The sequence below is a fragment of the Sminthopsis crassicaudata genome, chromosome 1 (genome assembly GCF_048593235.1).
Source record: "Sminthopsis crassicaudata isolate SCR6 chromosome 1, ASM4859323v1, whole genome shotgun sequence".
Classification (NCBI taxonomy): domain Eukaryota; kingdom Metazoa; phylum Chordata; class Mammalia; order Dasyuromorphia; family Dasyuridae; genus Sminthopsis; species Sminthopsis crassicaudata.
The window spans coordinates 444,144,307-444,161,047 of NC_133617.1; the positions used below are offsets into that span (position 1 = coordinate 444,144,307).

Below are 16,741 nucleotides of genomic sequence, written 5' to 3' on the forward strand. Positions count from 1 at the left end.
TTTTGAATGGAATTTCTCTTTGTATCTCTTGCTGTTGCATTTTGTTGGTGATGTATAAAAATGCTGAGAATATATGTGGATTGATTTTATATCCTGCAACTTTGCTAAAGTTGTGAATTATTTCTAATAACTTTTTAGTAGAATTTTTGGGGTTTTCTAAGTATACCATCATATCATCTGCAAAGAGTGATAGTTTGATTTCCTCATTACCTACTCTTATTCCTTTAATCTCTTTCTCGACTCTTATTGCCGAGGCTAGCATTTCTAATACTATATTGAATAGTAATGGTGATGGTGGGCAACCTTGTTTCACTCCTGATCTTACTGGGAAAGGTTCCAGTTTATCCCCATTACATATGATGCTTACTGACGGTTTTAAATATATGCTCCTGACTATTTTAAGGAGTAGTCCATTTATTCCTATTGCAAGCTAGCACCAGAAAATAAATTCTGGTATGGAAAATCCAGCAAAAAGATAGGGTGAAACAATCTTCTAGCTCAAGAAAACTGGAAGGTTGGCAGGAATACGTCTTACTAGGAAAGCACTGTCTAGGAAAGGAAATATCCTGGCAAGTTATCAACAAGTTCTGCCTCAAGCCAGAAAGAAACCCTGCTCCAGGACCAGAAGATCATTGTATACTTGAACAACAGTACCATATGATGATCAATTCTGATGGAGGTGGCCATTTTCAACAATGAGATGAACCAAATCAGTTCCAATAGAGCAGTAATGAACTAAACCGGCTACACCCAGCAAAAGAACTCTAGGAGATGATTATGAATCACTACATAGAATTCCCAATTCCTCTAATTTTGTCCGCCTGTATTTTGGATTTCCTTCATAGGCTAATTGTACACTATTTCAAAGTCTGATTCTTTTTGTACAGCAAAACAACTGTTTGGACATGTATACATATATTGTATTTAATTTATACTCTAACATATTTAACATGTATTGCTCAACATGCCATCTGGGAGGTGGGGGAAGGAGGGGAAAAATTAGAACAAAAGGTTGGCAATTGTCAATGTTGTAAAATTACCCATGCATATATCTGGTGAATAAAAACTATTAAAATAGAAAATAAAAGAAAGAAACCCTGCTCCACTGCAATTCCAGTCAAACAAATAAATATGGACACCAGCATTTCCCATGTGCTGCAGCACAGTATTAGTAAATGAGCAGGTATCAGGGCCAAGATGCCACTTCTCCCTTAGGTGTCTTAGCACAGCATCAAGTAAACTATTGGATTGTTGTGAAACCCATAACACAAGGGTGTCCTGTGGGCCTCAAGACAGCATCATTTCAACAACAGGCAAATAACCATAGCCTACAGAACCTGGAACAAAATGAATATGATAGTGCCCTTTCCACTACAGGAGCAGTTAAATTTAAAATAAGCAAAAAGGCTGGAAAACATAAGCAAAAAATTGACCACACAAAGTTATTATGGTAAAAGAGAAGATTCAGACACAAACTCAAAAGAGGACAACAATATCAAAACACCTTAAAGAAAAATGTGAATTGGATTCAAGTTCAAAAATAACTCCTGAAAGAACTCATAAAGGAAGTTAAAAATCAAATAAGAGAGGTAGAAGAAAAATTGGGTAAAGAAATGAGAGTGATGCAAGAGAATAATGAAAAGAGTTAAAAGCTTAGGGAAAAAAAACCCAACTCCTTAAAAAGTAGAATTGGCCAAATGGAAAAGGAGCTAAAAAAGTTAACTGGAGAAAAAAAATGTTTAAAATTAAAACCGGGCAAGTAGAAAGCAGGAGAGGACCTGGAAATCATATTTCAAGAATTTACTTAATTGATCACCTCTTGAAAGGGATCCCAAAGTGAAAGCTCCCAGGAACATTATAGCCAAATTGCAGACATACCAGGTGAAGGTAACAATAATAAAGAAGCAATTTAAATATTGAGAAGTCATAGTGAGCTACAAAACCTAGCAGCTGCAACATTAAGGATCAAAGTTCATAGAAATGATACTCTGGAAGGCAAAGGAGATAGAATTACAACCAAGAATAACCTACAGCAAAACCTACAACAAAAAATAACCAGCAAAACTGAGCACATTTCTTCAAGAGAAAACATTAGTCATTCAGTAAATTAGAAGGCTTTCAAACTTTCCCAAGAAAAAGACCAGAGGTCATAAAATTTTGATTCTGAGCATCAAGTTTTAAGGGAAACATAAAAAGGTAGAAAGGTAGAAAAAAAAGAAAGATTCAATAAGACTAAAGTGTTTATATTTCTACATTGGAAGATGATATTTGTAATTCTTAAGAATTACTGACTCAAATTTATAAGAATTCAAGCCATTCTCCAATTGATAAATGGTCAAAAGATATGAATTTTCAGATGAAGGAATTAAAACCATTTCTAGTCATATAAAAAGGTGCTCTAAATCAATTTTGATCAGAGAAATGCAATTAGGACAACTCTAAAGTACCATTGCACACCTCTCAGATTTCCTGTCGGAAAAGATAATGATGAATATTGGAAAGGATGTGGGAAAACTAGGACAGTAATACATAGTTGGTGGAGTTGTGAATTGAACCAACCATTCTGGACACAGTTTGGAACTACGCCCAAGGAAATCTTAAAGAACGAAAGGGACCCATATGTGCAAAAAATTTGTGGCAGCCTTTTTGTAGTGGCAAGAAACTGGAAACTGAGTGGATGTCTATCAGTTAGAGAATGGCTGAATAAGTTATGGTATATGAATGCTATGGATTATTATTGTTCTATAAGAAACAATCAGTAGAACGATTTCAGAGAGATCTGGAGAGACTTACATGAACTGATGGTAAGTGAAATGAGCAGAATAAGGAGATCATTATGCATAGCAATAAGTAGATTATACAATGATCAATTCTGATGGACATGTTTCTTTTCAACAATTCAGGCCCATTCCACAGATTTTGTGATGAAGAGAGCCATCTACACCCAGAGAAAGAACTGTGGGAACTGAGTTATGGATTACAACATAGCATTTTCACTCTTTTTGTTGTTGTTTGCTTGCATTTTATTTTCTTTCTTATTTTTTTTCCTTTTTGATTTGATTTTTTCTTGTGCAGCAAGATAATTGTACAAATATATGTGCATATATTGGATTTAACATATATTTTACCATGTTTAAAATATATTGGATTACTTGCCATCTAAGAGAGGGGATGGGGGAAGGGACAAAATAGGAACACAAGAATTTGCAAAGGTTAATGTTGAAAAATTATCCATGTATATGTTTTGAAAATTAAAAAACTTTAATAAAAAAAGGAAAAAAAGAATTGTATTACTGAAGGGAAAGTGAGTTACAGACTGAAATAGGGATTAAAACCATACAAGTGATAGGCCTCAACTAAAATCAGGAAAAAAATTCTCTCACAGCCAGATTTTCCCCTCTCAGAACTAAATAAATCCAAGCAAAAATAAACAAGCAAAAAGTTAAGGAGATAATAGAATTTTAGAAAAATTAGAAAGGACAGATCTCTGTTTAAAAAAAATTGAATGGGGATAGAAAAGAATAGAACTTTTTTTTTTCAACAACACATGACATCTCCACAAAAAACTGATCATGTAATAAATCCTCTAAATGAAATGTAGAAAGATAGAAACATTAAATACATCCCTTGCAGATTATAACCAAACAAATTATAACTGTTTAGAAACCAAAAACAAAATATAGCAGCAAAAGATAGGAATTCCACTTAAATATAAAATATTTGGTATTCTGCTTGTCAAGACAAACTCAGGAATTGTCAACACAATTACAAAACAGTTTTCACACAAAATCGGATATAAATAACTGGGAGAATATCTATTACTCATACGTAGGCTGACAATTCTATTTAATTTACTTATATAGTGTATATCAAAACATTATTTTGTAGAACTTTAAAAAATTATCTGGAAAAACAGTAAGTCAAGAATATCAAGGGAATTAATGAGAAAAAATGTAAAGGAAGGTGTCCTAGCTATACCAAATCTCAAAGTATAATTTAAAGTGACAGTCATCAACACTATCCAGTATTAGCTAAGAAATACAGTGATGGGATAAGATTCTGGGATAAAAACTAATTATCTGACAAAAACTTCTGGGAAAAGTATAAACAACTAGGCATAACTAATTATAGACCAACATCTTACATTTTATATCAAGATGAAATCAAAATAGGTTCATGATTTAGACATAAAGGGTGACACCATAAATGAATTAGAAGAACAATGAACAGTTTACATCAGATCCATGGAGAAAGAAGGAATTTATAGCCAGACCAAAGAAAGAGAACATCACAAAATGTAAACTGGACTATTTTGATTACATTAAATTTAAAAGGTCTTATAGAAATAAAACCAATGCAACAAAGATTAGGAGGAAGGCAGAAAGCAGGGAAACACATTTTACAGCAAGTATCTCTGATAGGCTTCATTTCTCAAATTTATTTTAGAGATCTAAGCCAAATTTATCAGAATATAAGGCATTTCCCAATTGATAAAATGATACAAGCAGATAAATGGATAGTTTTCAGATGAATCAAAATTATCTGTGCTCATATGAAGAAATCCTTTAAATCACTTTTGATTAGAGAATTACAAATTAAAACAACTCTGAGTTACCTGTCAAATTGGCTAATATGACAGAAAAAATGATAAATGTTGGAGAAGATATGGGAAAATTAAGACATTAATGCAGTATTGGTGGAGTTATGAATTGATCCAACCATTCTGGAGAGTAATTAGGAATTATACCAAAATAGCAATCGAAGTGCATATATCTTTGATCCAGCAATACCACTACTAAGTGTGTTTGGGATACATACATCCCAAAGATATTACAAAAAATGCAAAAAGACCCACATGAATAAAAATATTAATAGCAGCTATTAATAGCTCAATTGGAAATTGAGAAGATGCCCATCAATTGGTGAATGGCTGAAAAAGTTGGAGCATATGAATATAATGGAATGCTATTATGAATTCAATGGAATGCTATTACACTATAAGAAATAATGAGCAGGTAGATTTCAGAAAAATCTTACACAAATTGATACAAAGTGAAATGAGCAGAACCAGGAGAACATTGTACAAAGTAACAACAACATTGTGTGACTATCAACTATGAATGACCTAACTATTCTCAGCAAAAGAAAAATTCAAGAAAATTCCAAAAACTCATGACAGAATGCTATCAACCTCTAGAGAAAGAACTGATGGACTCTGAATGCAAATCAACACATACTATTTTTACTTTATTTTTTCCCCTTTTCGTCTATTTGTTCTTTCACAATATGAAAATGTTTTACATGATTGCACATACATAACCTATATCAAATCGCTTACTTTTTAGGAAGAGGTGGACAATTAGTGTGGCACTTATCTTGGAAATGGGAAAGAAAATGAGCAAATGCTCAACTATGAGTGTGCCCCTTCCCTTCTCAAAGCAGTTAGTCTTTTTTAGAGAATGTTTGGCAATTCCTAAGATATCTATTTATGCCACCTAGTGGTGAGCAGCATTTAGACAAGCTATGTGTACATACATATCTTATACAGGTCCTTACATATGAAAAAGAGGGACCTGACTAATTAAATAAAGCAATTTTATAAAGCAGTTGGGTAAATATTTTTTACTCACTCGTATGTCCAACATAGTTTCATTAGATCATAAATTTCACTTGGACAACCTGTAGGACATTCCATCCGCTCTCCTTTTTCTAGCATTGCTGAAACTTCACTTCCTTTCATTCCCTAGAAAAGTGAAAGGGATTTGAAGCAATCAAATAAATAGTATAGTAACTATTTCTACTGCAATTTATAGTAAAAGTATTCAAGTATGTCTATACCACTTTCTTTGATTCAAAGATCTTAAAGCATCATAATCTACACATTTATTTCATTATGATGGCCATCATCATAATGGAAAGTTAATTAGGCATATTATCTTCAGAATCCATTACAGTAATAACATACAGTAATGACATACTTTAATCAACCAATCCATTGATCAATTTACAAGCATTCATTAATCATCTGTCATGTCAGATATTAAACTAAGCAATAATAATTCAAAGGCAGAAGTGAAACAGTCCCTACCCTTTAATTAAGAGAGAGCATGTTCTTTATGTAAAATATACAAAATAAATTAACGATACTTTGGGGGACAAAATGCTCTAATATTGATGCTGTGGTTTGCCATAAAAGGCTTTATACAGCAGGTAGTACTGAATCTTGGAAATATGGCATTCTAAGAGAAATAAGGAGGGAATGTATTTCAGAGATGTGGTACATCTAAAGCAAAGTCATGCAGATAAATGGTAATGGGTACAGATTAGCAGATTGGTAGATATACTGGATTACAGAATAGTTGAAGAAGTACAGATCAAATGTAAGAAGGGGAATAGTGTTAGATTTTACATATCAAACACAGAAATTTTTTATTAATTAGAAGAGGTAATGTGACTAGTATTTTAAGGAAATTACTGTGGCTGTTCTATGGAGGATAAGATAGAGGATAGAGATGGGAAAATTAAATGAGATACAGTGTAGACAAGAGGTGACAAGGGTTTAAACTATTGTGGTAATGTTGTGAGAAGAAAGAGGGAGATGTGAGTGGTGTGGGAGATGTGAGTGGTATGGGAGATGTAGAGATAAGAACAAGATTAGTGACTGATCAAATATTTGGAGTGAGAAATTAAAGATAACAACAATGCTGGTAAACGAAGTCACCAGAAAAATGGTGGTGTAGTCAACAACAACAAAAAAAATTTTGTAAGGGGTAGGTTCTGAGATAGGGATAATAAATTCTGTTTTAAGTTCAAATTCATGTTTGAGTATAAGACATCTGTGAAACCTCCAATTCAAAATGTTTAATAAGCATTCTGTGATGTGGGATTAAAATTTAGAAAACAATAGGATTGTGTAAATATAGAAATTGAACCCATGTGTATCGATGAAATGCCCAAATTAAAGTTAAAGAAAAGAGTGATTAAAATCCAAATTATGTTGAATATATGAGTGAGAACAAAATGTTCCCCTCTGTCAAAAGACAGAGCTTTGAAGAAAAACTAAAGTTAGTAGATGAACAATCAGCCAAAAGGACTGAGAAGGAGCAGTCAGATATCTGTGAGGCTAATCGGAGGCTCTCTGTCCAGAGAGGAGAAAAGAGGAGGCAAGTGTGGTCAACATTTGTCAAAGCCTTCAGAGAGATTAAGAAGGATAATGGTTGAGAAAGGCTCAATAGATTTGTCAATCAAGAGAGCAGTTTCAAGTGCATGAGGAGGTTGTTAAATACTAAAATGCAATGGATAAAAAAGAGAATAAGTGGAGATTAAAAGACATAGAATGTAGAAGGCTTTTAAAAAGAATTTGGCTAAGAGAAAAAGAATAGACATAGAATGATAATTATCATGGATAGTAGGATTTAATGTAAAGACACCTGCAGTCCTTATAGACAATAGGGAAGGAATCTGTAGTAGAGACTAAATATTATAGAGAGTAGACATAACTGGGGGTGGAGAGAGGTAATATTGCTGTCAAAGAAGGGAAATGATTAGATCAGCAGAGTATTAAAAGGGTGGGCTTTGTTGAAGAAAATGGATTTTTTTTTAAAAAGTCTGTGACAAAGGAAAGGATGAAATGGATGATATCAAGAAATAGTGATAAAAGGAAGAAAGGAAAAAAGGGATCTTTTGGTGAATGATTTCTTTAGTCAAGTCATTTAGGTGAGGGACACAACTGGGAGAGGACTGTAAAACACCTGATGGAAGAAGAAAACATTTTAAATAGTCCACAGTCATCAATAGTATAGAGAATTAATTGGGGAAGAATGAAAGAGTTGAATTTTCAAAATGAAAATCCTATTAAGATCAGCTAAAATATAAATTTAGTAGACATGATTAACAAAGTTTTATGACCTCCAATTCTAATCAATAGAATTTGAGTAGGAATGAAGGCAGAAGCTGGGAGCAATCTAGGATTAAAATTTGTAAAGGTGTGAGTTTTGTCAGGGTGTGAAAGAAGTAAAAGGTTTTGAGAGTGAAGACTGATGTCTATTTAAACTGGCTCATTAAAAAGGTCAAGATTAGGAAGTAATAGGAGTGCAGGCAGAGCAAGAGTGATGATCTTGTGAAATACTGAAGAATAGAGAGATTGCATAGTGAGAACAATAGGTTTAAGAGGAATAAAGCATAGAGAGATAGGATAAAAGACAGTAAAAGCATTTCACAGTTCTTTACTAGGGAATTGAGGGTGTAACTATTTTTCTGTGTGTTTCTGAAGAAGAATGGAGGAATAAATCAGACCTCAGTCTTTCAGAGTGAATGAAGAAATTTGGTTATTTAAGGAAATGTTGGAATGTTGAAGTCCAAGTAAATAACCAGAATCTGGCTTAAGCAATAAATCTGGATAGAGTATATATAAAAGAAAGAAAGGGTGAAATTTTTTTCTTATCTAACTTAACTCTCTGGAAATTACTCAGGCATCAGATTAAAAGAAACATAATGAATAACAACTCATCAGTAACCCTCATGGATTGTTATGTTATTTATAGTAGTATTTATAGTAGTATGTTCATTTCTAAGATGAGGATAAAACTATGTTTCTAATATCATCTTATAAATTAACTTTTCTTTTTTTCCAGTATCATCTTACAGGATTGCAGATCCAAAAAGAAAAGCCACATTATGTAATAGAACCCAAGCTATTACAGAGGATTAATTCAATTAAAAGTTTTTCAATACTTCAAAAAATCCATAATTTCACTCTATACTTCAATATTAAAAACTGAAAGCATCCCATGCTTTTGTAGCATATCTGTAAGCCAAAAACTATCAACCTTCTGGTGATAAGGCTCTCTACACCTACCTAGGTTTGAACTTGACAACAGGCAGTAGAATTCACATGCTGATGGCAGAATCTTTGAGAACAACTCAAAATTATCTCCATGAAATGATGAAGAATTAGAAAAAAAAACACCTTAGTGGAGAATTTCTATAATGGTGAGTATAATTGTAGAGAAGAAAATAACTTGCTAGAAATTTGATTTTAATATACTACAAAGAAACTCCTCAAATTAGTTGTTTCTAGTTCTGAATCACAGGTAAAAAAAAATAGCCATCATTTAGCTCCCATACTCAAGCACATAGAATAAGAAATTGATGGTATTGTTCTAGTCTTATAGTATGGAAAAATTTCCATTTCAGAATGCCAAGTGGAAAAGTTCAATAAAATAATTCTAATTTAAAAAGGCTGAAGATGATTCTCTCATGCAACGCACATCTAAAATCAACTTGTGCCATTTTTAATACAGTAGGGTGAGCCTTATTTCTCACTTGATTTATTTTTTGCTACTTACCTGAGTGAATTGGTACCTAATTAAATATAAACTAACCAATTAACAATAACTCACTTTATAAGGCTTCTGTCCATAAGAAAATGCTTCCCACATTAGCACTCCAAAGCTCCAAACATCACTCTTACTAGAGAACTTGTAGTAATTGATACATTCCGGAGCATACCACTTGACTGGCCACTTTCCATGAGTTTGTGCCTAAGAACAAATGATTTTATTTATAGATAGATAGATAGATACACACACACACACACACACACACACACACACACACACACTATAAGAAAAGACAAATGAGAAACAAGAGAAATCCTGAGATATTAATTTTAATAAAGGGGATAAACCCAAAGTATTCCTGTGGCAATGGAAAATCATAGAATCTATAGCAACAAATAGGTTCACTGAGCAATGTGATTCTTCCTCAGAGAGAAAACTCTTTGCAGTTTAATACTTCAATCTCCACATCCCTGCAAATCTCTTTAGAAAGTTCCAATTTATAATTTAACAACTTTGAGGAAACAGGCACACATAAAACAATAACATATAAAACAACAAGAAGTAGCAACAACACTGTATTTGGAGGATCTTCATGACTAAATAAGGGAAGGAGTACATGACATAAGGTAAAGAAGAATGGATTGTATAAAAGTAAAAAAAAATGCATAAACAAAACGGATGTAGATGAAATGAAAAGGGAAACTGAAACTTGGGGAAAATTTTTTCACAACATGTTTCTCTGACAAAGTTGTCCTTTCCAAGATATAAGAAACTGAGATGGTCAATGTGATATGAATGCAATTTTCAAAGGAATATATCAAAATTATTAACAATCATTGAAATGCTCTAAATCACTAATAATTAGATAAGCAGGTTTCAAACTTTTTAAAAAAATTTAAAGAACTCTTTAAAATTTTAAATATTGTCAAGAATTTTAAAAAGCTGGATTATATATATATATATATATATATATAAACATATATATATATATATATATATTAAGGATTAGAAATTGAAACTCATTTTAAAATTTTTTCTGAGGCAATTGGGGTTAAGTGATTTGCTCAACATCACACAGATAGAAAGTGTTAAGTGTCTGAGATCACATTTGAACTCAAGTCCTCCTGACTTCAGGGCTGGTGATGGATTTATGTTTCAAGGTCATGACCACCCTATGTTCTAAATCAAAAGACAGGGGGAGATGTTAGGTTCTTACTAAGTGCTAAGCTGTACTTAACAATTCTCTAGTTCTGGTCTTTACTAGGAGTTCAACCCCTTTGAATTCCTGGGGAAGAGCTTGCATGCTTAGGAGGAGCAAGTTCATTGGTTGAAGTAATTTTTCCCAGAAGTCCTTGGATTATCCCATGCCCATTCTTTGGGAAGATAAAGGAGGGCAGCTCTGGAGGAGAGGCAGAGTTTTGTCTGGACGAGATTTGAGGCTGCTCTCTGCAGGAAGGGAAGTCGGCTCTCTACAGGAAGAAGAATCTGTCCGAGAGATTTGAGTTGACACAGCAGATCTCCTCCCAGAGAGCGATGGGCAGCTTCTGGAGACAACAGCACTTTACAAATTTGCGCACTGTGCCACCTAACTGCCCAAAAACTCATTAATTTTTAAAAATTTTTATTAGTTTACTTAAAATAACAATAAACTCATCATATATTAACATGTATATATAAGATATCTCTTATGAAAAATAACAAAATTATGAGAAAAGTTATATTGTTTTACATAACTTTGCTAAATTCTTTAATATCTGACTTAATAGAAGATAGCTGGATTCTCATATCTGCTTCTTTATTTAACCTTTTGGGATATGCTCTTTTTGTTTAAAAATATCAAGAAAATTAAGCCTCACACAGATATATAGATGAAACAGAAGGCAGTGTTTTAATGAACAACTAATTTTTTAATATTATAATGAAAACATTTTTTACTTCGTAGACCCCATGAAAGGATTTTGAGGATCAATGGATTTTCAGAACTTCAAAATTAAAGAATGCAAATTAAAGCAATTCTGAAGTTCTTCCTCATATCCATCATATTGTTATAAATGGCAAAGAGTAAAAAGGACAATTGTTGGAGAGATAGGGAGAGTGAGAAAATGGACAATTTCAGAGAAATTTGGAAAGAACTCTTTCAATTGATGCAGAATGAAGTGATATCAATATGGACTACAATTTATGTTATAATAGCAACATTATAAATAAACACTTTGAAAGATTAACAACTCTAATAAATACATTGACCAACTACCCTTCCAAAGATACAGAGTAAAACATAGATGTTCACATATGGCCAATGTGGGAATTTGTTTTGCCTGACTATACATATTTAGTCAAAGGGATTTTTTTGTCTTTTCTTTTTTCCAGCTTGAAGATGAAGAAATAGAGGAAGGGTAAGGATAGAGCAACAAACAGGGTCATTGAAGCAGCTTTTTAAAAATGCATAAAATTAAAAACAAAAAGAATAAAAAAAATAAATTGCATAGTTTTCAGATAGATACATTAAATTTTTAAAAATATGTTTTAAAAGACAAGCAAGAGTTCTATAGATTTGTGTACAAACTATGGGCTTTTTTGCTCTATGTACATAAAAATGACCATTTGAAGTTCAAAAAATTTTAAATAAATCATAAAAATTTTCCCTTTAAATATATGGACAAATATATACATATATATATATACATATACACATGACTTGTATTTTACTGTTCACTATTACTATATTATTATCTACTATTAAACTATAAAATTATAAATTTATTTACCATAAGTAAAAGAACACAAGCCATCATTTCCACCAAATTCGATCTATATAAATATATATTGTATTATATTGTATAAATTATATAAATATTGTGTATATTGTAAAAATAATTTATAACTTCCTAATTACACATATTTAAAGGAGTAATCATTGTAAGATATTACATGGCTAACAATGGATAGGGGCACCCATAAAGAAAAGAAAAAGATTTTGCTTTTTTTCTCTGTTTTATAGAGATGGCATTAAAGGGTTAAAAAAAAAAAAAAAGGAGCAATAGGTGTAAGACCAATGATTTGACAATTTACAAAAGGTCTTATATGACTGTAGGAGACAAAAATTCTCATGACAAAGGACATTTTTGGCATATAATTGGTTTCAAATAATTTTTTAAAATGCTACTGTTAATAAAATCATTGCAGAAAGGTAGATCTGAATTCCAGTTTTTTTTTAAAGGATTAGTTACTAATGACATAGACTGAATATACTTACCTTGTAATAATTTTCATCAGCATTAAGTGCTTTTGAAAGTCCAAAATCGCTGATTTTGGCATAATGTTGAGTAACTAATAAGACATTCCTTGCAGCCAGATCCCTGTGTACAAAATTGTTTTCCTCCAAATATTTCATCCCCATCGAAACTTGGTGAACCAGTTCTATGATATTCTTATCCTTGACATGCCTGAAAATAATAAACAGGTCCTTAGTAGGCCAATATTTCATTTTTATGATAAGAAAAAAAAATACTGAAACAAAAACTTCCTTCATATAAATAACTCTAATAAAATTCATTCTTATTTTTGTTTTTAAAAATAATTTTAAATTAATTTTAATTATTTAATATTTCCCAATTACATAAAAAATGTTAAAAATCATTTAAAAAATTTTTGAGTTCCAAATTTTCTCCCTCTTTACTAGTCTCCCTGAGAAACAAAGCAATCTTATATATGAAGTTATGTGAGACATATTTCAATATTAGTCATGTTGCAAATGAAAATGCAGACAAAGAAAACAAAAAATAAAGTTTTAAAAAAGCATGGTTAAATCTGCATTCTCTCTGAAAGTGGAAAATATTTTTCATGATGGATCTTTTATAATTATCTTCTCAACACAAAAAAGATTGTGATCACAGAAAGCTAAGATGACAAGGAAGATCAAAATACACAGAAGATGATAACAAAGCTCCTACATCCAAAACTTCCAAGAAAAATAAGAATTGGTCTCAGCCCACACCAGAGCTCAAAAGGGATGTGAAAATCAAATAAGAGAAATAAGGGAATATTAAATAAGGGAAAATTAAAGAAAGAATTGAGAATGATACAAAAGGAAGTTCAAAAAGCTAATTAGGAGAATGCTTTAAAAAGCAAAATTTGACCACTGAGGAAAATAATTTCTTATAAATTAGAATTGAGCAAATGGAAGCTAATGCCATTATAAGAAATAAGATACAATAAAACAAAACCAAACGATTGAAAAAATAGAAAACAATGTGAAATATCTCACTGGGAAAAACAATTGACCTGGAAAATAGATCCAGGACAGATAATTTTAAAATTATTGGTTTATATGAAAGCTATGATTAAAAAAAAAAAAAAGGAGCCTGGATATCAAGAAATCATCAAGGAAAACTGTCCAGATTTTCTAGAACCAGAGGGTAAAATCAAAATTGAAAGAATCCATCAATCACTTCCTGAAAGATACCCCAAAATGAAAATTCCCCAGGAATATTATACCCGAATTCTGAAACTCCCAAGTCAAGGAGAAAAGACTACAAATATACAGAAAGAAACAATTCAAGTATAGTGGAGTCACATTCAGGATAACACAAGATTTAACAGCTTCTACATTAAAGTATCAGAGGGTTGGAACGATGTTCAATGGAGCTAGGATTACAACCAAGAATTATCTATCTAGCAAAGTTGATATAATCCTTCAGAGGAAAAGGGAAAATTTCTATGCAATAGAGATCTTTCAAGCAGCTTTGAAGCTTTCAAGACCAGCTCTGAATAGAAAATCTGATTTTCAAATACAAGACTCAAGTGATAGAGGTAATTAGGAATGGAAATAATAAGGCACTTAACAAGATTTATCTGTTTAAATTATTTCATTGGAAGATGATATTTATAACACATAATAACTTTCTCATTAGACTCAATTTTCAGTTAGAAGTATCTATAAATAAAAGTCACATATGTCAGTTGAATGGAAAGAAATATCTAAAAAAATTTTTAAAGTCAAAAGGTGAGAGAGTATTGCAAAGGGAAAGGGAGAGGTGGAATCATATAAATTACCTGACATAAGAGGCAAAAAACAGAAAGGGAGGGGAGAGGGAGTGAATGAACTTTCATCAGAATTGACTCAAAGAGAAAATAACATACACACTCCACAAAAGTATAGAAATCTTTCTTACCTTGTAGGAAAGTAGGAGAGGAAAGGAATACAGAAAGGAAGAAAGGTGATAGAAAAGAAGATCTACCAGGAAAAAAAGCTGATCAGAGGCAAAACACTTTTGAAGAGGGAAAAGGTGAAGGGAAAGAGAGAATAGGATAAATAGGGAATTTACATGCAGACAAATGCAAATGAATGACTCAATGAGACAACAAGAATCAGTCAAGCAAACCCCCCCCCCCAAAAAAAAAAGGTAGAAAAAAATGTAAAGTACCTAATTGGGAAAACAACTGACCTGGAAAATAGATCTAGGAGATACAATCTGAGGATTATTGAACTCCCTGAAATATATGATGAAAAAAAAAAAAGCCTAGACACTATTTTTCAGGAAAGCATCAAAGAAAACTGCCCTGATATCAGGTAAAATCAGAAGGTAAAATATAACCACTGAAAAAATTCATCGAACACCTCCTGAAAGAGACCCTAAAATCAAAATTCCAAGGAATATCATGGCTAAATTTCACAACTATTGTACTAAGGAAAAATATTACAAACAGCCAGAAAGAAACAATTCAAATACCAAGGAGCCACAATAAGGATTACTTATTCAGCCAATGATAAATTTCCCTGCTAAACTGAGTATTTTCTTTCAAAGAAGAAGATGGAAATTCAATGAAACTGGTGAATTCCAATTATTTTTCATGAAAAGACCAGAGCTAAACAAAAAAAATGACTTACAAATATAGAACTCAAGAAAAACATAAAAAGGCAAAACAAAAAACAAACAAACAAACAAACAAAAACTTGAGAACTGTACTTCTGTTATGGATATACATAGAGAGTGCATGTATAATCTGATTTTACTGTTATAATATAAAAAGGAAACTGAAGGTGAAAAGAGGATTGTACCAGAAAAAAGGGGAAAGTGGAGGTAAAATGAGGGAAATTACATCTCAGCAAGAAGCTGAAATCTATAATAATTGAGGGAAAGAAGGGAGGGTAATGAATATCAAGTGAATCTCACTCTCATCAGATTTGGCTCAAAGAAAGAATATTAGATATATTTGATATCTAATTTTAGATATCACTAAAAAAAACTTCTCTCACTTTATAGAAAAGTAGGAAGGGAAAGGGGAAAAGGGAAGGGGTAGGCTAAATAGAAAGGAAAACAGGAATAGTACGAGAAGGTATAAGAAAGGGCAAGAGTCTCTAAAGGGGGAGGACTGCTTGAGGCACAAAGTGGTCATACTGGGGAGGAAGGAAAGGGGAAAAAAAAGAAAAGTGAAATGGGGGGTTAATAAGATGGCAGGAAGTACAGAATTAGTAGTTTTAACTATAAATGTGAATGGGTGAACTCTCCCATAAAGTGTTAAATTAAATTAAATTAAATTAAATTAAAAACCAGAATCCTACAATATGTTGTTTACAGGAAACATACTCGAAGCAGGGCAATATATACAGAGTAAAGGTAAAAGGGTGGAGCAGAATCTACTATGCTTCAGGTCAAGTCAAAAAAAGCAGGGGTAGCCATCCTAATCTCCGATCAAGCAAAAGCAATAAAAATTACATTCAATAAAAGGCCAGTGGAAAATAGACCAAAAAGTAATTGGATACTAAATAATCTCATCCTAAAGAATGAATAGGTGAAACAGCAAACCATAGACACAATAAATAATTGTGTCTACAATAAAAATGCTACAACATACCAAAATTTGTGGGAAGCAGTCAAAGTGGTAATAAGGGGAAAATTCTATCTCTAGATGCTTACTTACATAAAACAGAGAAAGAGAAGACCAATGAATTGAATTTGCAACTAATAAAGGTAGAAAAAGAACAAATTAAAAACCTCCAATCAAATACCAAACTTGAAATTCTAAAAATAAAGGAGAGATCAATAAAATTGAAAGTAAAACAAAAACAAAACAAAAAAAAAAACACTATTGAATAAATAAATAAAGCTAAGAGTTGATTTTATGAAAAAAGCAACAAAATAGATAAACCTTTAACTAAAGGTTTGATTCAAAAAAGAGGAAAACCAAATTATTAACTCAAAAATGAAAAGAGAGAACTTTCCACCAATGAAGAAGAAATTCAAGCAATAATTAGGAGTTTCTTTGCCCAACGTCATGCTAATAAATTTGACAGCCTATGTGAAAATGGAGGAATACTTATAAAAATATAGGTTGCCCAGATTAACAGAAGAGTCCCATTTTAGAAGAAAAAAAAAAAAGAACAATTATTAATCAAT

At 31.9% G+C, this 16,741-nt stretch overlaps 1 protein-coding gene across 1 annotated transcript in view; it reads right to left on the reverse strand.

Annotated features, from left to right (window-relative positions):
- SYK (spleen associated tyrosine kinase) overlaps window positions 1–16,741 on the reverse strand; it is a 178,803-nt gene that overhangs the window by 14,741 nt on the left and 147,321 nt on the right. The window contains 3 exon segments of the mRNA XM_074280678.1: window positions 5,631–5,743; window positions 9,402–9,542; window positions 12,598–12,787. Coding sequence (XP_074136779.1) covers window positions 5,631–5,743; window positions 9,402–9,542; window positions 12,598–12,787 — 444 coding nt within the window.